Source organism: Physeter macrocephalus, unplaced genomic scaffold (genome assembly GCF_002837175.3).
Source record: "Physeter macrocephalus isolate SW-GA unplaced genomic scaffold, ASM283717v5 random_315, whole genome shotgun sequence".
Classification (NCBI taxonomy): Eukaryota; Metazoa; Chordata; class Mammalia; order Artiodactyla; family Physeteridae; genus Physeter; species Physeter macrocephalus.
Window position 1 is genome coordinate 21,126 of NW_021145596.1, and position 21,004 is coordinate 42,129.

The 21,004-nt window shown below is 58.4% G+C and overlaps 1 protein-coding gene across 4 annotated transcripts; it reads left to right on the plus strand.

Annotated features, from left to right (window-relative positions):
• Positions 1-343: 343 nt before the first annotated feature.
• Positions 344-20,988, plus strand: KMT2B (lysine methyltransferase 2B). 4 transcript variants are annotated; one of them, XM_024132544.3, is made up of 37 exons: positions 344-727; positions 1,856-1,928; positions 2,168-4,188; positions 4,423-4,536; positions 4,632-4,782; positions 5,067-5,346; positions 5,508-5,563; positions 5,794-6,072; positions 6,373-6,467; positions 6,748-6,846; positions 6,988-7,101; positions 7,223-7,369; positions 7,469-7,564; positions 8,034-8,151; positions 8,648-8,761; positions 8,934-9,118; positions 9,193-9,282; positions 9,371-9,475; positions 9,609-9,682; positions 10,280-10,395; positions 10,491-10,582; positions 10,663-10,800; positions 11,541-11,699; positions 11,944-12,064; positions 12,142-12,220; positions 12,322-12,482; positions 13,566-13,793; positions 13,876-15,172; positions 15,259-15,348; positions 15,426-15,535; positions 18,499-18,636; positions 18,721-18,795; positions 18,900-19,077; positions 19,382-19,489; positions 19,607-19,690; positions 19,809-19,938; positions 20,029-20,988. In XM_024132544.3, exons 1-37 carry the CDS (start codon positions 359-361, stop codon positions 20,302-20,304), a joined length of 8,160 nt encoding a protein of 2,719 aa, XP_023988312.1. In that variant the 5' UTR covers positions 344-358; the 3' UTR covers positions 20,305-20,988. The 4 variants fall into 4 exon arrangements, 3 of the variants coding, with proteins under 3 accessions (XP_023988312.1, XP_054938809.1, XP_028340892.2); XM_028485091.2 differs by lacking the exons at positions 344-727; positions 1,856-1,928; positions 5,794-6,072 and having other exon boundaries at positions 2,172-4,188; XR_008616657.1 differs by lacking the exons at positions 18,721-18,795; positions 18,900-19,077; positions 19,382-19,489; ... (1 more) ...; positions 19,809-19,938; positions 20,029-20,988 and adding an exon at positions 16,799-16,927 and having other exon boundaries at positions 359-727; positions 18,499-18,623.
• Positions 20,989-21,004: the final 16 nt, after the last annotated feature.

Genomic DNA, 21,004 nt, shown 5'->3' on the forward strand with positions numbered 1-21,004 from the left:
CTGGGTCGGGTCAGGACCCCATAGTCCCAGCTCTCGCGGCCCTAGCTCGCCGGGAAGGAGCGAGGCGCTCGAACTACATTTCCCAGAGGCCCCTGCGCCTCATCCTCTCCCGCCGCGACGCGGGGGTCTATGCTCTTCAGATGCGGTCTAAGGGTGACGGCCCGCCGGCCTCGGACTCCCGCTCCCGTGGTGCTCCGCGCGCGGCCGGCCCAGCCCCCGGCTCCCGCCGACCCCGCGGCGGCGCTGGTTGTTGTCGTGAGCCGCCGCCGCCCCGCCCCTCCTCTGCTCCCCTCCCCCCCCGGCCCTGCTTACGGGCCGCCCCTCCCCCCGCCTCCCCGGCCCCTCTCACGGTGCCAAGATGGCGGCGGCGGCGGGCGGCGGCAGTTGCCCCGGGCCTGGCTCCGCGCGGGGCCGCTTCCCGGGCCGGCCGCGGGGCTCTGGCGGGGGCGGGGGCCGTGGCGGACGGGGCAGCGGGGCCGAAAGAGTGCGGGTAGCTCTGCGGCGCGGCGGCGGCGCGGCGGGGCCGGGCGGAGCCGAGCCCGGGGAGGACACGGCCCTGCTCCGTTTGCTGGGGCTCCGCCGGGGCCTGCGCCGGCTCCGCCGCCTGTGGGCCGGCCCGCGCATTCAGCGGGGTCGGGGCCGGGGCCGGGGCCGGGGCTGGGGCTGGGGCCCGAGCCGGGACTGCCTGCTGGAGGAGGAGAGCAGTGACGGGGAGTCCGACGATGAGGTGAGGCAGTCGGAGGCGTCCCCAGCGCCGGGCGGGGCGGAGGCGGGGGGCTTCCAGGGGTCTGGGTGGCCCCGAGGGGTGGTGTGGGGAACCGTGGTCCTCAGGCCTCCTGAGGAGGGAAAGGGCCCTGGAAATAGGCATGGGAGGAGGTAGGCTGCACGGAGCTGTCGGAGGAAGAGGCCTCTGAAAGTGGATAGAGAAGCCCGGGCTGCAGCTGGGCATTTGGGCCTGAGGCAGGTCCTGCTGAAGTGTCTTGGGCTGATCCTTCTTGGTAGTTGGCAAATCCAGGGCAGGAGAGGTTTGGGCTAGGAAGCTGTGGGGGCTGCAAGCCCAACCGGTGGTTGACAGCAGCAGCATGGCTCGAGTGGACCCAGGCTAGGGCTCTTACCTGCAGGCTGCCCCACCCGGCCGCATAACCTCCGGCACATCCCTGATTTCACCAGCGCCCCAATTATTTTTCTGACTTAAAGTGGAGAGAGGGTAAAATGGTGGAGGTCTTCCTCTTGGGGGCACAGGTTGAAGAGAAATGGAATGCAGGATGAGACTGGGCACTCTAGCAGGTCTGAGTTCAATTCAGGATTTATCACCAGTCTCTCAGGAAAGGCAGGAAGGTGTGCGTTTTATTACTTAGGACAGTTTGTAGTCACCTGAGGACTCAGGGCAGATTATAATATGATAAACTGTTTGATACACACACACACACACACACACACACACCCTGCTTGGGTGCCCCAATTCCCATTTTCATTGAGGAAGAAACTACAGCCCGAGAGGGTATAAGCAGAGGTACCACTTTTTTCTCAGTTGGAGGATGAGGGAATCTGAGGGTAGTGCCTACTGCCTGATCTGAGGAGACCCTCTTCTGTTCCCTTTGGACCAGTGAACCACTGATGGCTGTGCTGGTGTGGTCTGGAATGGGGTGCAGGTTCAAAATACCCTCTGTCTCCATCTCTAGGAGGAGACTGTCTTTTGTTTTCCCCTCATTTTCCAGTCTTTTTAGTTCTTTTGTAAATAGGGATATGTTAAAGGGGAAGCTGGGGATATTCCTCGGAACCTGAGTCTCACATGAAACGAGGGCTTTGGCACTGACTGCTGTTTCTCCCCTCCACCCCTGGTCCCCTAAATCAGGAGTTTCAGGGTTTTCATTCAGATGAAGATGTGGCCCCCAGTTCCCTGCGCTCTGCGCTCCGATCCCAGCGAGGTGAGTGACGGGGAAACTCTACCTCTATAGCTTTACAGGAATGTTATTCTTGCTTTTCGTGTCAGCTTTTCCCTGCTCAACTAGAGTCTTCATCAGTTACCAAGTGTGTTCTGTGTTCAAAGCTCAAGCTAGGCTGGGCTGTCGGGGAAACAGACAAGACTTAGTCCCTGCCCTCCTGGAGTCTTCCTCAGTCTGCAGGGCTACCTTGACCCATCTCCCCACACCTATTCTCCTTTTAGGTCGAGCCCCCCGAGGTCGGGGCCGCAAGCATAAGACGACCCCCCTTCCGCCTCCTCGCCTAGCAGATGTGGCTCCTACCCCCCCAAAGACTCCTGCCCGGAAACGGGGTGAGGAGGGCACAGAACGGATGGTGCAGGCACTGACTGAACTTCTCCGGCGGGCCCAGGCACCCCCAGCCCCCCGGAGCCGGGCATGTGAGTCCTCCACCCCCCGTCGGTCTCGGGGGCGGCCCCCAGGACGGTCAGCAGGCCCCTGCAGGAAGAAGCAACAAGCAGTAGTGGTGGCAGAAGCAGCTGTGACAATCCCCAAACCTGAGCCCCCACCTCCTATTGTTCCAGTAAAACACCGAACTGGCAGCTGGAAGTGCAAGGAGGGGCCCGGCCCAGGACCTGGGACCCCCAAGCGTGGAGGACAGTCTGGGCGAGGAGGCCGTGGAGGCAGGGGCCGAGGCCGAGGCGGGCTCCCCCTCGTGATCAAGTTTGTTTCAAAGGCCAAAAAAGTGAAGATGGGACAATTGTCCTTGGGACTTGAATCAGGTCAGGGTCAAGATCAACATGAGGAAAGCTGGCAGGATGCCCCTCAAGGAAGAGTTGGATCTGGACAGGGAGAGGGCCCCTGCTGGAGGAAGGAGCAGAAAGTGGAGGAGGATGGAGAGGAGGAGAAAGAAGAGAAGGACGAGGAGGAGGAGGAAGAGAAGGAAGAGCGAGTTGTAGCCGAGGAAGAGATGGCGCTAGCTGAGGAAAAGGAAGAGGCAAAGCTGCCGTCACCACCCCTGACTCCTCCAGCCCCTCCACCTCCTCCTTCCCTCCCACCCCGCTCAACATCTCCTCCATCCCCGCTTTGCCCTCCACCACCCCCAGTGTCTCCTCCGCCCCCACCATCCCCTCCACCGCCTCCTGCCCCAGAGGAGCAGGAAGAATCCCCTCCTCCCGTGGTCCCAGCTACATGCTCCAGGAAGAGGGGCCGGCCTCCCCTGACTCCCAGCCAGCGGGCAGAGCGGGAAGCTGCTCGGGCAGGGCCAGAGGGCACCTCTCCTCCCACTCCAGTCCCCAGCACCACCACAGGAGGCCCTCTGGAAGACAGCCCCACTGTGGCCCCGAAAAGTACCACCTTTCTGAAGAACATCCGGCAGTTTATTATGCCTGTGGTGAGTGCCCGCTCTTCCCGTGTCATCAAGACGCCCCGGCGATTTATGGATGAAGACCCACCCAAACCCTCAAAGGTGGAGGTCTCACCTACTCTACGGCCTCCTGTTGCCACCTCCCCACTCGCCCCCCAGGAACCAGCACCAGCCCCATCTCCACCGCGTGCCCCAACTCCTCCACCTACCCCAGCCCCACTCCCTGAGAAGAGACGGTCCATCCTAAGGGAACCCACATTTCGCTGGACCTCACTGACCCGGGAACTGCCCCCTCCTCCCCCTGCTCCTCCACCAGCCCCACCCCCGCTTCCTGCACCTGTCACTCCGTCCCGGAGGCCCCTGCTCCTTCGGGCCCCTCAGTTTACCCCAAGCGAAGCCCACCTGAAGATCTACGAATCGGTGCTTACTACTCCTCCTCTTGGGGCCCCTGAAGCCCCTGAGCCAGAGCCGCCTCCTGCCGATGACTCTCCAGCTGAGCCTGAGCCACGGGCAGTGGGCCGCACGAACCACCTCAGCTTGCCTCGATTTGCCCCTGTGGTCGCCACTCCTGTTAAAGCCGAGGTACCGCCTCCTGGGGCTCCAGCTCCAAGCAGTGGGCAGCAGCCTCAGGCTCAGCTGCAGCAGCCCGTACAGGCCTTGCACACCCAGCTGCTGCCTCCAGCACTACCACCACAGCAGTCACAACTACAGCCGCAGTTACAGCTGCAGCCGCCACCATCGCAGCAGCCGCCACCACTGGAAAAGGCCCGGACTGCAGGCCTGGGTTCCTTACCACTGTCTGGTGTGGAGGAGAAAATGTTCAGTCTCCTCAAGAGAGCCAAGGTGCAGCTAATCAAGATCGACCAGCAGCAGCAGCAGAAGGTGGCATCTTTGATGCCGGTGAGCGTGGTACTTGGGCCAGGCCCCTGCACCCAGCCTCAATTCTCTGCAACCCCTGAACCTCGTTCCCTCCCTAGACACCCTCCAGCATTGCAGGGAACCTTCAGAGCCAGTCTTTCCCCTGTCCCCCAGCTTCCTGTGTTCCTTCCCTGGCCCCATCCCTCCCCAGTGCTAGTCTCCTGGCCCCATTTTTTCTCGCTCTCTAGCCTCTGACCCTGTTTATTCCCCCACCAGTCAAGCCCTGGAGGGCAGATGGAGGAGGTCGTGGGGGCTGTCAAGCACATCCCAGACAGAGGTTCTGTCAGGTCTGAAGATGAATCGATGGAAACTAAGAGAGAGAGACCGTCGGTATGGAGTGGGAAGAAGGCCCTCTGAAGAAGGCTGGTTGCGGGGCCACAAGGGGCAGCGCTCCACATGTGTTCCTGCTTTCTCCTCCCCCCCAGGGCCCCGAGTCCCCTGTGCAAGGCCCCCGCATCAAACATGTCTGCCGTCATGCTGCTGTGGCCCTGGGTCAGGCCCGGGCCATGGTACCCGAAGACGTCCCCCGCCTCAGTGCTCTCCCTCTCCGGGATCGGCAGGACCTCGCCACGGAGGGTAGGGGCGGGCGTGTTGGGAAATTTGACAGCTGTGTCAAGTTTGGGGGCAAGTGAAGGCATCAAGAACCTGGGAGAACGGCAGCGGAGTTGGGTGCTTGGGGCCAGGTGGTAAGTGGGTTGGAGTGCTAGGTCTTAGAGCGGATTTGGGAGCACCTGGAATGGGAGCACTGTGGGAAAGTGGGGACCAGAAGGCCAGTTGAATGGGATCTAGGGGAGGTTAGGGAAATGAGGTAGAACTCCTGGTGGCTTTGTGGCTCCATCCCGGCCTCTCCGCTGCACTAGATACGTCGTCAGCATCTGAGACTGAGAGCGTCCCATCTCGGTCCCGGCGGGGAAAGGTGGAGCCAGCAGGGCCTGGGGGAGACTCAGAGCCTGCGGGGTCTGGAGGGACCCTGGCACATGCACCCCGGCGCTCACTGCCTTCCCATCATGGCAAGAAGATGCGGATGGCGCGGTGTGGACACTGTCGTGGCTGCCTGCGTGTGCAGGACTGTGGGTCCTGTGTCAACTGCCTGGACAAGCCCAAGTTTGGGGGCCCCAACACCAAGAAGCAGTGTTGTGTGTGAGTAGCTGGGGTGCAGCCTCCATTCCCACCCATGGTTGTCAGTTACCCAGGCCTCCTGCCCCAGCAGAGCAGTGGGATTGGCATCCTTGTGGAGAGCTTCCTCTCTTCCCCCAGACCACCAGTCCCCTACCCTGGTGACGTGCTGCTCCCCTCCCCAGATACCGGAAGTGTGACAAGATAGAGGCTCGGAAGATGGAACGGCTGGCCAAAAAAGGTAACGAGGTTTGAGGAGCATTTCTTTATACGATCTTACTGAGATTCGTGGTACGGAGGAAACCATGTCTTCTTTGCTCTCTTCCCCATACGTTTGTAGTCCACCACCTTTCTTTTCTTTTCCATTGTGTGCTTGTTTGCTTCTGCCCCACGTTTTTCTGGCTTTTCTCCATCCCAGTGTCCCATGTCCCTGGCTGAGCTCAGATCCTACTAAGTCCCCTGTTCCCACAGGCCGGACGATAGTGAAGACGCTGTTGCCCTGGGATTCCGATGAATCTCCTGAGGCCTCCCCTGGTCCTCCAGGCCCACGCCGGGGGGCGGGAGCTGGGGGGCCCCGGGAGGAGGTGGTGGCCCCCCCGGGGCCCGAGGAGCAGGACTCCCTCCTACTGCAGCGCAAGTCAGCCCGGCGCTGCGTCAAACAGCGACCCTCCTATGATATCTTCGAGGACTCGGATGACTCAGAGCCCGGGGGTCCCCCTGCTCCTCGGCGTCGGACCCCCCGAGAGAATGGTGCGAATTGTTTGTTGCTTCCTCTGTCGATCAGTCCTGTGTCTTGAGTGTGGAAGGGTCAGGACTCTCAGACCCAGGGCTTTGCCGGTCTCAGTGTAGAGAAGGGGGTTGGTTTTAGTGGACAGGGAGGATGGGTGCAGGAGGTTTTCAGTAGCCTGCTGAACAAGGCCCAAGTCATCCTAGTGGACCTTGTCTAGTTAAAGAAGGCCCTGGGGATCCAGGTAACAATTGGGGGTTGTAGAGGAGGGGGAATGGGGCAGAGAACAGGGGGAAGCCTCACCGCTCATGTGTCCTTCCTAGAGCTGCCAGTACCAGAACCAGAGGAGCAGAGTCGGCCCCGCAAACCCACCCTGCAGCCTGTGTTGCAGCTCAAGGCCCGAAGGCGCCTGGACAAGGTCAGCATAGCCCCACACCAAGAACCCCGAGTCCTGTGGAAGGCATGGCTCCATCCCAAGGAGCTTTCTGGCAAGTCAGGGTAACAGGCTCACCTGAGTGCCGTGGTGTGTCCACGCCAGAGGACAGGTCCTGAGGGGGTGAAGCAGGCCTATCCTTCTGGAAGGCCAAGTAGGATCTGGGCAAAAGGCGGGGTTGGGTAGGCTGGAGGAGAGGGCGGTCAGGAGAAAAGTTGGTAAAGGGTGGGGCTGGCAGCACTCTGAGCACCACCATCCTCCCTAGGATGCTCTGGCCCCTGGCCCTTTTGTCTCTTTTCCCAATGGCTGGACTGGAAAACAGAAGTCCCCTGATGGCGTGCACCGGGTTCGTGTGGATTTTAAGGTATGGCATGGAGCAGGGGAGGGTGGTGGGGACTACGGTGGGAAGAAGCTTGTTGATTATGAGTGAGAAACCAGGCCTTTAAGGTTGGATCTGGCTTGTGTTCCTGGCTGCCCTCTGATCCCTTGTCTTCTCTTCCCTCAGGAGGATTGTGATCTGGAGAACGTGTGGCTGATGGGCGGCCTGAGCGTACTCACCTCCGTGCCAGGGGGACCACCGATGGTGTGCTTGCTGTGTGCCAGCAAAGGCCTGCATGAGGTTGGACCCCTGCCTTTTTTCACAGCCCCCCAAGTCTGGTTTCTTGGGCCCTCTCCACAGGGTCACATTCCCTGGCCTCCTGGCCTCACACTCTGCTCGTCGTTCCGTCTCCCCACCCCAGCTGGTGTTCTGCCAAGTCTGCTGTGACCCTTTCCACCCGTTCTGTCTGGAGGAGGCCGAGCGGCCCCTGCCCCAACATCATGACACTTGGTGCTGCCGCCGCTGCAAGTTCTGCCATGTTTGTGGGCGCAAAGGCCGGGGATCCAAGGTTTGGGCACGAGGGCCATGGCAATGGAGGCATGAAAGAGAAGGGGTGTCCCTGTGCCAGTAGGTTCTGCCATTGCTGTCTTTCTCCAACATCCAACAGCACCTCCTGGAGTGCGAGCGCTGCCGCCATGCTTACCACCCAGCCTGCCTGGGGCCCAGCTACCCAACCCGGGCCACACGCAAACGGCGCCACTGGGTGAGAGATGAGGCCCCCACCCCTTACTTTGGAGTTCTGATTAATGCCGCACACCACCCCCAGACTTGCTCTAGGCCAGGGCTCTCAGGAGGAGGGGAAGGGTGGAGGTCCTTCTGAGAGTTTGATAAACATCACGTTCTCTTCAAGAATTTCATGTAGACAAGATTTATGTGCAGGATCTGTATGTAATGGTTTTACGGGCTCATGCATTCCATGGCCCCCAGCTCACAGCCCCCTCCTGCTCTAGTCTAACCTCTTCCGTCTCATTCTGCCAATGTCCCCACTTCATTTCTCTCCTGCCCTGCTTCTTTCCTTCTTCCTTCCTCCTCCTTTTCACCTCTCCTGCACAGCTTTTCTCCTCTTACCCATCCTTCCTCATCTGTCTCCTGCCTCCTCTTTGCCCATCCCCCCTTCGCACTGCTCCAGCCCGGTGTCTGGCTTTCCCCCTAATGTTGCCCTGCCCTCCCAGATCTGCTCAGCCTGCGTGCGCTGTAAGAGCTGTGGGGCGACTCCAGGCAAGAACTGGGACGTCGAGTGGTCGGGAGATTACAGCCTCTGCCCCAGGTGCACCCAGCTCTATGAGAAAGGTGGGGACCTGGCAGGGGACTGGGGCCCCGGGGGCCACCGGGGAGTGGGCCAGGTTCCTAGACAAGCAGTTGGAACAGATACTCTTCTCTAGTGGCTTTCTACTCTCTTTTGACTGTGGAGCCTTTCCTTCCACTCAGAGTACTCTCCCTCTGAGGGCAGTAGGAGTGGAGGGCATGGAGCCCACCCTTGTGGTGGTCCCTGAGATACCTCCTGGAACCTCAAGTCTCCACTGAGCTCTTTGAAGACCTGGGCTTCCTCATTTGCTCAGGCAGCATGTTTAGCAAAGCTGTTTCCTTTGTGAGGCCTTGGGACTGCAGAGTTAGAAAAGCAGCCTTATCCTCAGCCAGCTTTTGGGGAATGGTAGGGACCCAAGTGAGGCATGATAGAGGCAGCTCATGCAGCAGTCAAGGGATGGCTGGCCTCTGGACAGGGAATCTGAGGGGCAGCTAGTGGCACCAGCCCCTCTGACTTGTCTCTTTTTCCTTCTTGCTCCAGGAAACTACTGCCCGATCTGCACACGCTGCTATGAAGACAACGACTACGAGAGCAAGATGATGCAGTGCGCCCAGTGTGACCACTGGGTGCACGCGAAGTGTGAGGGGCTCTCAGGTGAGTGGGTGGATTGCCTGGGGGGTGGCCTCAGTCCTTTGGGGATCCCTGTTCTACCCTCCACCACAGGCCCTCAGGGGACAGGGCTGAATGTTCTTGGTGATCTGGGGGCTGCTGAGAGCCCTCACATCTCCCTAAACCACTTTTTCCTTTCCTGCCCTGGCTGTTCTAGATGAAGACTATGAGATCCTTTCGGGGCTGCCAGACTCGGTGCTGTACACCTGTGGGCCATGTGCTGGGGCCACGCACCCCCGCTGGCGAGAGGCCCTGAGTGGGGCCCTGCAGGGGGGCCTGCGCCAGGTGCTCCAGGGCCTGCTGAGCTCCAAGGTGGCAGGCCCCCTGCTGCTGTGCACCCAGGTCTGGGGGCCCAGGTGGCAGGACGGGGTGGGCCTAGGCCCAGCACGAGCCCTGCTGACTTCCCCTCTTTGCAGTGTGGGCAGGATGGAAAGCAGCTGCACCCAGGGCCCTGTGATCTGCATGCTGTGAGCCAGCGCTTTGAGGAAGGCCACTACAAGTCCGTGGTGAGTGGGACACTCGAGAGGAACAGGTGTGTGCGCCAGGAGGAGAGGGTTGGGGTCGAGGCTCGAGTCCTGACAAACCCCCTTACAGCACAGCTTCATGGAGGACGTGGTGGGCATCCTGATGAGGCACTCGGAAGAAGGAGAGACGCCGGAGCGCCGGGCTGGAGGCCAGGCTAAGGGGCTCCTACTGAAGGTGAGCTCTTTGGGGGATGCCTGGAGGGTAGCTAGTGTGGTAGTGGGGAGGAGAGAGTGGGTCCTTCAGACCCTGCCCCTGGCAGCTCTCCTGGGGAAGCCAATTCTTCTCATCCTGTTAACCTGCTCCCCAGCTGCTAGAGTCTGCGTTCGGCTGGTTCGACGCCCACGACCCCAAGTACTGGCGACGGAGTACCAGGCTGCCCAAGTGAGCAAGGCTGGGTAGCAGGAGGGGAACCAGGGAGTGAAGGCAAGGGCACCTAGGAATCCAGGGTCAAGCTGGACTGAGAATAGACGAGGAGCAGGGTTAGGGTCTGGAGGGTGGTGGAACTAGCATGAGAGTCCCCGGTGGTTCTAGACGAGCAGAGACTCAGATTGTATAGTTAACTCTTACTTCGGTTTTATTTTATGCAAGGCGGTGTTGGGGGCAGCAGTGGGCGAGCCATGTTTGGGAGGTTGGGCAGGCACTGAAGACCCAGACAGTCAGGACGCTGATGGGGAGACCCAGGGGCTGTGGGAGCCCAGAGGAGGTGCCTGCTTAGGAGCCTAGGGCCTGAGGCTTCCCGGAGAGATGACATCCAAGCTGAGAAGTGGAGGAAAAGTATTCCGGGCATGAGGAACAGTGTTTCGTGGGCCAAAGGTGGCATGAGAGGGCCTGGCTTGTTTGGGAGACTGAGAGAAATTCCACGTAGAGAGAGGACAGAGGGTGTCATGGCATGTTCAGGCTGATACTGTGGGTGGGCCCCAGTGCAGCCCCCATCCCCCGTTAAGAGACGTGTCAGAGGCTGACCCTGCCTGTCCACAGCGGAGTCCTCCCCAATGCCGTGTTGCCCCCTTCCCTGGACCATGTCTACGCTCAGTGGAGGCAGCAGGAACCAGAGACCCCAGAATCAGGGCAGCCTCCAGGGGATCCCTCAACAGGTACTGGGAAATCGGGGCTGGAAGCCAGATCCCCTGGTTGGTGGGCCAGGCTCCAGGTCCTCATTCTTGAACCTTCCTTCCCATACCCCTTCCAGCTTTCCAGGGCAAGGATTCAGCTGCTTTCTCACACCTGGAGGACCCCCGTCAGTGTGCGCTGTGCCTCAAATATGGAGATGCAGACTCTAAGGTGAGGGCTACTGCATGAAGCCCAGGCTGTGGGGTCTGGTCTCTGGGGCCTCCCCTCCTGCCACCCTCCTCTGTCCCCAGGAGGCGGGGCGGCTTCTGTACATCGGGCAGAATGAGTGGACACACGTCAACTGTGCCATCTGGTCAGCCGAAGTGTTCGAAGAAAACGACGGCTCCCTCAAGAACGTGCACGCTGCTGTGGCTCGAGGGAGGCAGATGGTGAGGGCACGGGCCTGGAGAGGTGGGCAGTCCTCGGGGCCCTCCTCCACTCGGAGACAGCTCTTGTTTAGTCTCTGCCACAGCTTGTCCTTCCACTGCTGGTCCTAGGTACCTTTCTTGGTTGTCCTAGCACTGTGGTGCTGCAGTGACAGCAGCCCTTTTCCTATTTGTGCTTTCTGGCCATAACATGGGCCTGAAGCCTGGGAGACTAAAAGTTAGCCTGTTGAATCTTGTTGATGAAACGTGTGCTGGATGCTTTCCATACGGTGTGGCATTTAGCTCTTATTATATCCCTATGAGGTGAGGTGTAGCCTGAGTTAGAATCCCCCTTACTAGTTTTGAACCTGAGTCAGGTACTGTAGAACGTCTCCAGCTCATCCTCAGAAAGAAGGATGATAGAGAGACGTACCACGGAGGGCAGATGTGAAGATTACGTGAAATAATACAGGTTCCATGCTAGAACAGCATGAGGAAGATGGTAAGGTAAATGCCACTCTGAGCCTTAGCTCTTGTTATTTTTCTTTCTACTGCAATTCTGTTTCAAACAGTCTGAAATGGTTTTGATGTGTACCTGGCCCTGGATGCAGCTAGGGGAGAGGTAATGTTTGGTGAGTGCCTTTGCTTGGTGAGGTGCTGGGCTAGGCAGGGGCCCAAGCAGAGTCTCAAGGACAGCGATGCTGAGTGTGAGACCCTGGCTCGGGTCACTGGCTTCCCCCTTTAGCAGCCCCTTCCCCCCACAGCGCTGTGAGCTCTGCCTGAAGCCTGGAGCCACGGTGGGCTGCTGCCTTTCCTCCTGCCTCAGCAACTTCCACTTCATGTGTGCCCGGGCCAGCTACTGCATCTTCCAGGATGACAAGAAAGTTTTCTGCCAGAAACACACAGACCTGCTGGATGGCAAGGTGGGCCTGCACCCTGGGGGAGACAGCTCCCCACTGCACTCCCTTCCTCTTCCACTCAGGGAGTTCCATAGCCCCTCAGGCCTGGCCCCAGCTGCCTCTCAGTGTCTCTTCCTTGTTCCCTTACCCCGCGCCCCCAGTCCTTTAGTCAAGCCCCTGACTGACCAGTCTCTGCCTCCGGAGCCTTCCCTCGCAACCCCCTCACCCCCCACCAATCCAGCAACCCCATTTGCCACCGCCCTCCCAGGAGATCGTGACCCCTGATGGTTTTGATGTTCTCCGCCGAGTCTATGTGGACTTTGAGGGTATCAACTTCAAGCGAAAGTTCTTGACGGGGCTTGAACCTGATGCCATCAATGTGCTCATTGGTAAGCAGCTTGCTCTCTACCCTGGTCTTCCTGACCCTGTCTGGGCCCACCCTCCTGACCTCTCCTCTGCACCATAGGCTCCATCCGAATCGACTCCTTGGGCACTCTGTCTGACCTCTCAGACTGCGAGGGACGGCTCTTCCCCATTGGCTACCAGTGAGCAGCCCAAGGGACATTGGTGGGGCTGGGGGTCTCCAGGACTGGATCTTGTTTCCTAAGTTGTCCTGACCCTCTTGTCCCACACGCCCACCCCTCAGGTGCTCCCGTCTATACTGGAGCACAGTAGATGCTCGGCGGCGCTGCTGGTATCGGTGTCGAATTCTGGAGTATCGGCCATGGGGGCCGAGGGAAGAGCCGGTTCACCTGGAGGCGGCAGAGGAGAACCAGACCATTGTGCACAGCCCCGCCCCTTCCTCAGGTACAGCCTTGGAACTCTTTCATTTTCTTCCTTGAGTGCTGCCCTCCCCAGACAGTTACCCACCAACGCTTATTCTCCTTGTGCCCTAAGGAAACCCCAGGGTGCTTGCCATTGTGCCATCTGTTGTAATGGCAGTAGCTTGAGATGACTTAATGGCTGCGCATAGTGTGCGGGGGCTGTGCTCAGCATCTCCCAGGACTCTGAAGGGAGAGCGAGCGCCATGCTACCTGCTTGTGCACAAATGTAGGGAGCATTTATGGCCACCTGACTTGGGGCTGCATGCTCATGTAATGCTCCCCACAGCCCTTTGAGAAAGGTATAAGTTCCTCTGTACAACTCAAAGAGGGCAGTAGCTCTCCACAGTGACCTAGTGGTAGAGCAAGGATTCAAACCTAAATCTGCTCATTTCCCACACTGGCACCTTCCCATCTGTGCTAGCACTGAGGGATGTAGCTGAGTGCTGGCTGGCACGAAGCAAAGAATGGGCTTGGAGATAGGTAGAAGGAGAGGTCCTTGTAGGCCAAATGGGAGGAGGAGGAGATTTGGATTGCGCTTGTGGGTAAGGTGTTTGTTCTGGGTTGCAGCATGACACAAGGTAGAGAGAGGAGGAGGGTACAGCCATCCTGGCTGGAAACAAGGAAGTGTTGGGAGGAGGCAGCAGAGATCAGCTTGCACAGATTGGGTGGAGCCAGGTAATGGGGAGCCGCAAGCGCCAGGACGGGGTGGGTGCATTTGATGTGGCAGGGATGTGCAGAGCAGGTAGGACTGGCCGTGCTGGAGAGAGGGCAGTGCCCTGTGTGGGGCCTGAATCAGAGAGCAGTAGGCAGCCAGGAAGTTGGGAGATGGCAAAGGATGGGTGAGGAGGGGTCACAAAGGAACTCTGACCCAGGTGTGTGTGGAGGTTTTGCAGAAGCCACAGAGGGGTTTCGGACCTGGGTGATGACTGGGAACCCATGCACCTTGTCCCCAGCTCGGGGGCCAGGCAGAGAAGGTGCGGTTGGTTCAAAAGAACGAAGGGTATGTGAGGGGAGGCTTTCACAAAGAGCCCCTGCCACCCATGATGCCATTCTCTTGCCTCTTTAGAGCCCCCAGACCATGTGGACCCCCCACCAGATACAGGTGCCCTTATCCCTAGAGCTCCTGAGCACCACTCACCCATTGAGAACCAGGACACCCCACTTCGGCCGGATCCAAGCAGCGCCCCTCCTCCAGCCCCCCGCTCCTTCTCGGGGGCTCGAATCAAAGTGCCCAACTACTCACCATCCCGGAGGCCCTTGGGGGGTGTCTCCTTTGGACCCCTGCCCTCCCCTGGTGAGTACCTGGGGGTGTCTGGGAGAGGGGTGGGGCAGGGTGAGGCAGGAGCTCCTGGCTGACCCTGACCTTCCGCCTACAGGAAGTCCATCTTCTCTGACCCACCACATCCCTACGGTGGGAGACCCGGACTTCCCAGCTCCCCCCAGACGCTCCCGTCGTCCCAGCCCCCTGGCTTCCAGGCTGCCACCATCACGGCGGGCCTCTCCCCCTCTCAGAACCTCTCCTCAGCTCAGGGTGCCCCCTCCTACCTCAGTCGTTAGAGCCCTCACACCTACCTCAGGGGAGCTGGCTCCCCCTGGCCGGGCCCCATCTCCTCCACCACCCCCTGAAGACCTGGGCCCAGACTTTGAGGACATGGAGGTGGTGTCAGGACTGAGTGCTGCTGACCTGGACTTTGCGGCCAGCCTGCTGGGGACTGAGCCCTTCCAGGAAGAGATTGTGGCTGCAGGGGCAGCGGGGAGCAGCCACGGGGGCCCAGGGGACAGCTCGGAGGAGGAGGCCAGCCCCACCCCCCGCTACGTCCACTTCCCTGTGACTGTGGTGTCTGGCCCTGCCCTGGCCCCTGGAGCCCTCCCTGGAGCCCCGCGCATTGAACAGCTGGACGGAGTGGATGATGGCACCGACAGCGAGGCCGAGGCAGTCCAGCAGCCTCGGGGCCAAGGGACTCCACCTTCAGGGCCAGGAGCAGGCCGGGCTGGGGTCATCGGGGCTGCAGGGGACAGGGCTCGACCTCCCGAGGACTTGCCGTCAGAAATCGTGGATTTTGTGTTGAAGAACCTAGGGGGGCCTGGGGAGGGGGGCGCTGGGCCTAGAGAGGAGCCACTCCCCCCAGCACCTCCCTTGGCCAATGGCAGCCAGCCCCCTCAGGGCCTGCCCCCTAGCCCAGCTGACCCCACCCGGACGTTTGCCTGGCTCCCTGGGGCCCCAGGGGTCCGGGTATTGAGCCTGGGCCCTGCCCCCGAGCCCCCCAAACCTGCCACATCCAAGATCATCCTGGTCAACAAGCTGGGGCAAGTGTTCGTAAAGATGGCAGGGGAGGGTGAACCTGTCTCACCCCCAGTGAAGCAACCACCTCTGCCCCCTCCCATCCCCCCCACGGCCCCTGCTTCCTGGACTCTGCCCCCAGGACCCCTGCTGGGTGTATTGCCAGTAGTAGGGGTGGTCCGCCCTGCCCCTCCCCCACCCCCCCCTCCACTGACGCTGGTGTTGAGCAGTGGGCCCCCCAGCCCGCCCCGCCAGGCCATCCGCGTCAAAAGGGTGTCCACCTTCTCTGGCCGTTCCCCACCAGCACCTCCCCCAAGCAAAACTCCCCGGCTGGAGGAAGATGGAGAGCCCTCGGAGGACCCCCCACAGGGTCCAGGGCTTTGTGGCAGCGGGTGAGTGAGCGTGCCCAGGCTGCAGAGTGGGAGAAAGGTGGGCAGGAGAAGGCAGCTCAGCCTTCTCACAGTCCACTCCGCACCAGGTTTAGCCGAGTGAGGATGAAAACGCCCACTGTGCGTGGAGTTCTCGACCTGGATGATCCTGGGGAGCCCACTTGGGGGGAAAGCCCGAGGTGAGTCGCCAGCCTCCTTTCCCTGGAGGCTCTGGAACCTCTGTTGCTTTCTCCTTCTGACAGGTCTCTCCTCACAGGCCCCTCCAGGACCGGTCCCCTCTGCTGCCACTTCCAGAAGGTGGTCCTCCCCGGGCCCCCGATGGTCCCCCTGACCTGCTGCTTGAGTCCCAGTGGCACCACTACTCAGGTAGGGGCCAGCCTTTCCCTCTCACACTGCGTCCTTCCCCGTGTTTGCCTCAGCCGAGTAACTCAGAGACACAGAATTGGTCCACTTAAAAAAAAAAACGCACTGGGTGTTGCACGTTGCACACCTACCTGGGTACGAGCCTGAGGCTGGGTGTTAGAGTTACAGAGACACCCTTGGGAGCTTATGGCCTGTGTCAGAAACAGACACATGCCTATTCAGTGTGCCCAAGAGCCCAAGGAAGGGTTTCAGGTGCTAGTGCACCAGGGTCAGAGGTTAGGTACCTAGTAAAGCCAGAGATGAAGTTCTGGGAATCATCCACAGAGGATGGAGCCTACCTAGGACCCAGACAAGAACAGTGGGAAGGAGATCAGAGGAGGGTGGTGTCCCAGAGGCTCAGGGAAGGGAGTGGTCAGCAGTCCCAACTGCCACAGAGAACAAACACCAGGCGTGTGGGGTCTAGGATTGGTGTACTGTCTGGGCAGGTGGCACAGGGTAGGGAGGATGTTGTGTCAGAGTCCGGAACTGAAGACAGTGTTTGACAAGGAAGCCAGAACAGCCACCAGAAAGCTTGCCAAAAAACTCAGTTAAGAGTCTGGGGTGGGGGTTGGGGGTTGGGGGGAGCAGCTCAGAGGGGTTTGGTGTGAGTGAGGGCTGTGACAGCAAAAGCAAGAATGAGGGTGAAGGGGACTCGTGGATGGAAAAGGAGGTGGGAGGAGACATAGCGGTCAGGTTCGCATAAGAGACCCCTGAGATGGAGGGAAGGACACGAGGAAGGTGTACAGGCATACCTCGTTTTATTGCCCTTTGCTTTGTCACGTTTTTTACAAATTGAAGGTTTTTGGAAACCCTGCATGGAGCAAGTCTAGCAGCGTCATGTTTCCAACAGTATTTGGTCACTTTGTGTCTCTGTGTCACACTTTGGTAATTTTCTTAATACTTCAAACTGTTTCATTATTTGTTACGGTGATCTGTGATCAGTGATCTTTGCTGTTACTCTCGCAAAAAGATTACAACTCCCTGAAGGCTCACATGATGTTTAGCATTTTTTTAGCAATAAAGTATTTTTTAATTAAGGTACGTACCTTGTTTTTTTAGACATAATGCTGTTGCACACTTACTAGACTACAGTGTAGTATAAACGTCACTTGTATGTGCACTGGGAAACTAAAAGATTTGTGTGACTCGCTTTATTGCAATATGTGCTCTGTTGCCATGGTCTGGAATTGAACCCGCGGTATCTCCGAGTTATGCCTGTACTTGCAGAGATACGAGACATCAGTATGCAGGATGGGGGCACGTGGAGCAGTTCTGGCTGATGGACTCAGTGAAGCTGGAAGGGCAGTGCTCTGTTGGTCATGGAGGGCAGTGGGAGAGGGAGTAGGCTACAGCCAAGTAAGCTGATAATTGAGCAGCCTGAGGCTCGGAATTCCTTGTGGCCCCAAGTCCTGTCCAGATGTGTGGATTTTCTCATTATGTAGAGCTAAGCTGCTGAATATGGAAGTGGAATGAAGTAGAATGAGACTGTTTAACTGAAAAGCTACCTACAGGGGTCGGAGATGGCATGAGGATATGGCAGTGACCATGACAGACAGGTCCCTGCCCATAGGGACCAGACCACATTTTGCTAGAGGAGACGGATGCGTAATTAACAAGCACATTCTAGCTTAGGATGAGCACCATGAGAAAGAAGAAAGAGTGTGCCCAGGCGAGGCCTCTGTGGTTGTGCTTAGGGAACAGAATGGAAGTGAGGATGGGGAAAGGGGGCAGAAGTAAGAGGTGGACCCTAGGGCATTGCGAGGCCCAGGGATGATGTGGGACACACAGCAAGAGTTAGGTTTAGAGTCTTGCTTCGGGCTGGAAGGGCATATAGGCAGGTTGGCCCAGAGCAGTTCTGTGGGGAGAAAGTATGGCCATGTGACTCCTGCCCCTCCTAAAGTGTGCTCCACTCGAGTGTATGCCCCCCACCCCACTCAACCCAGGTACAGTGGTCAGGCCTTAGTCCACATCCTGCTTGAGCCAGTAGCAGCATTTGGTGTGCTGATCCCTCCCTCCTTGAAGCACTTCCTTTCCTGGCTTCCAGCACCCCAGCCCTCTCTTCACCTCTGGCTGTTCCTCCTCACTGCCCCAGCCTGTCAGCTCTGGTGTGTCCCAGGGCCCTGGCCTTGACTTCTCTAATCTCTACTCACTCCCGAGTGCTCTTGTCTGGCTTCCTGGCTCTAAACCCCATCTCTAATTCTGATAGCCCCCAAATCACTAGCCAGGCTCTTACATCCTGCTGCCTGTTCACCATCTCCACAAGCAAGTTGAAAGGGGAGGTTTTCTAAGAGGAATCTCAGGCTCAACATGTTCCAAACTGAGTTCTCGACCTTCACCCCAAACTCGTTTCTCCCTCACCTTTACCATCTCAGTCAGTGACCATTTTAGCCTTCCAGTTGTTCAGGCTCCTCACCTCAAGAATTGTCCTTGACCCCCCTTTACTCTCACATCCACCTCACCTGTGTCAGCTAGTCCTATCTGTTCTAGCTTTAAAATTTTTAGCCCCTGAGAAATCCCTCATAGTGTACATATACTTGATTCTGTGAGTATGGGCCTTTATAATAATATATTGGTAATCTTTACAGAAATGTGGTGCACATAAGAAAAATACATATGCAAAATATAGTTGTTTTCCAGTATTTTAAATTTTGTGTGAGATGCAGAAAAAATGAGGAGTAGATCGGCTTTTACGGTAGACTGAGTTTGAGTGAGCCATAAGCATGTCCTGCAGTAAAGGGACTGTAGGCCCTTTAGAAAAAATAATGTCCATTCTATAGGGTTCACTGGGCACATATTGCAGGAGGAAGGCCCTCAGACCCAGCAACTGTGCTTATACGCGGGGAGGAAGGAAGGGCAGAGGGGAACCGGGGGCTTTTGAGTCCAGGAGGGGTGACCCTCACCAACTCTGATCTGCTCCTTGGGACCAGGTGAGGCTTCAAGCTCTGAGGAAGAGCCTCCATCCCCAGAGGACAAAGAGAACCAGGCCCCTAAACGGGCTGGCCCACACTTGCGTTTCGAGATCAGCAGTGAGGATGGGTTCAGCGTGGAGGCCGAGAGCTTGGAGGGTAAGTTTGGGAGTAGCATCGACAGGGAGGGAAGGTGTCCCGTAGAACACCATCCTGACACCTCTGGCCCTGCCCTCTCCCCAGGGGCATGGAGAATTCTGATTGAGAAGGTGCAAGAGGCCCGAGGGCATGCCCGGCTCAGACATCTCTCCTTTAGTGGTAACTGAGGGGTTTCACAGGGATGCTGGGGGCCGGGATGACTCCCTGTTGGTAGGATGGGCCTCCGACATGAATTACGTGTCCTCACTTTTGACTCTCCCCAGGAATGAGTGGGGCGAGGCTCCTGGGTATCCACCACGATGCTGTCATCTTCCTGGCAGAGCAACTGCCCGGAGCTCAGCGCTGCCAGCACTATAAATTCCGCTACCACCAGCAGGGAGAGGGCCAGGAGGAGCCACCCCTGAATCCCCATGGGGCAGCCCGCGCTGAGGTCTATCTCCGGTGAGAGGTCTGGGGTGTGGTGCCTGAGTCGGGGTAGCCCTATAGGAGTTCTCAAGGGTGGGAATTAAGTCTTTACAGATTAGAAGCTGAGGTCAGAGGAGAAGATACTAGGCCACTCCAGAAGTTATTCCTAGAGTTCACATCAGAAGAATGAACCTCATCTTTTCCCCTTTTGCTGTGTCTTCAGTAGTAGCAGTATTGCTCCTACCCTACCAGCAGCAGGCCCAGGCCAAAGAAGAGATGGGTAGCATCTTCTTGAAAGAATGGCTGTGAACCTCCTTCCTTTCCTCCCTCCCACCTGCAGGAAGTGCACCTTTGACATGTTCAACTTCCTGGCCTCCCAGCACCGGGTGCTCCCTGAGGGAGCCACCTGTGACGAGGAAGAGGATGAGGTGCAGCTCAGGTCAACCAGGTATGGAGGGCAGGCCAGGGTACTGGGGATGGTCTGGAAAGGTCCAGAAGAAGGTGACTGGGGCAAGAGAGGTCATTCCTGGGTACCAACCTGTGTGACACTGCCGTCCGCCACCAGACGCGCCACCAGTCTGGAGCTGCCCATGGCCATGCGCTTTCGCCACCTCAAGAAGACATCCAAAGAGGCTGTGGGTGTCTACAGGTCAGTGGGGTTGGGGGGAGGATGCCCCTTGGGTGGATGGACAGGTGCCCTAGTGTGGGACTACCTTGGTTCTGGCCCCCTGCCCCCTGACCTCCCCCTTGCCCATGCAACCCTGCAGATCTGCCATCCACGGGCGGGGCCTGTTCTGTAAACGCAACATCGATGCCGGTGAGATGGTCATTGAGTACTCTGGTATTGTCATTCGCTCTGTGCTGACTGACAAGCGGGAGAAGTTCTATGATGGGAAGGTAGGCTCTGTCAGGCCATGGGAATGAGATGGGTGAAACGGTGTGGTCCATGGGAACAGAGCCCCTGACTGCCCCACCCTATCCCTGTAGGGCATTGGGTGCTACATGTTCCGCATGGATGACTTTGACGTGGTGGATGCCACCATGCATGGCAATGCCGCCCGCTTCATCAACCACTCGTGTGAGCCCAATTGCTTCTCTCGAGTCATCCACGTGGAGGGCCAGAAGCACATCGTCATCTTCGCCCTGCGCCGCATCCTGCGTGGCGAGGAGCTCACCTATGACTACAAGTTCCCCATTGAGGATGCCAGCAACAAGCTGCCCTGCAACTGTGGCGCCAAGCGCTGCCGTCGGTTCCTTAACTGAAGCTGTGGCTGCCTGCCACGCCCCCCGCTGCCATCTTGCCCCTCGTCCCTCCCAGAGCATCTCACCCCACCCTCATGTTCAGGGTGGATGTGGGCATGCAGGTGGCAAGGGCCCTGCCTCCACCCCTCCAGCCCACCCAGCAATCGCCCCCTTCTTTCCCTGGGGGCCCAGGTTGTAGATATTGTACAAAAGTTTCTAAATCCCTTCTTTTCTATGCACTTTTTTATTTAAGAGGGTGGGATCCCAGGTGGGAACCCCCCACAATAAAGTCTGTCAATGTTTGGAGAGGTGGTCTTCCATTTGTATGGTGCTGGGGGCAGGTAGGAGCTTCTCTTCCTCTGTGCCCCACACTCATCCTGAGCCAGGGAAGGCGAGAGGGCATCATTCAGAATTAGAAGTAAACTGTGGGGGTCTCTTAAGGCTCAGAGCATAAATGTAACACCTATTCCAAGTTAGAACTCAGATGGGTCCCTATAGATGAACCCTCCCAAGGGTAGCAGGGCCATTTCTCAGAGGGGACCCTGGTTGCCCAGAGGTCACCCACATCTGGTCTTGTGTGTGTGGTGGGATTGGCCCATTCCCTGAATGGGGAGGGGAGCGAGAGGATGTCTGTTGGGTTTTGGCCCAATTAAGACTATTTTAAGAGGACCCGTGATGAGGCCCAGGGACAGCAGGCACTTACTTCAATGGAAACTTTATT

Bases quoted from the DNA above. Each gene is read 5' to 3' on its own strand.
- KMT2B (XM_024132544.3), top strand. From the start codon at position 359: ATGGCGGCGGCGGCGGGCGGCGGCAGTTGCCCCGGGCCTGGCTCCGCG. The intron at 6,468-6,747 runs GTCAGCATAGCC...CATCCTCCCTAG, and splicing joins CCCGAAGGCGCCTGGACAAG to GATGCTCTGGCCCCTGGCCC. The intron at 9,283-9,370 runs GTGAGTGGGACA...ACCCCCTTACAG, and splicing joins AAGGCCACTACAAGTCCGTG to CACAGCTTCATGGAGGACGT.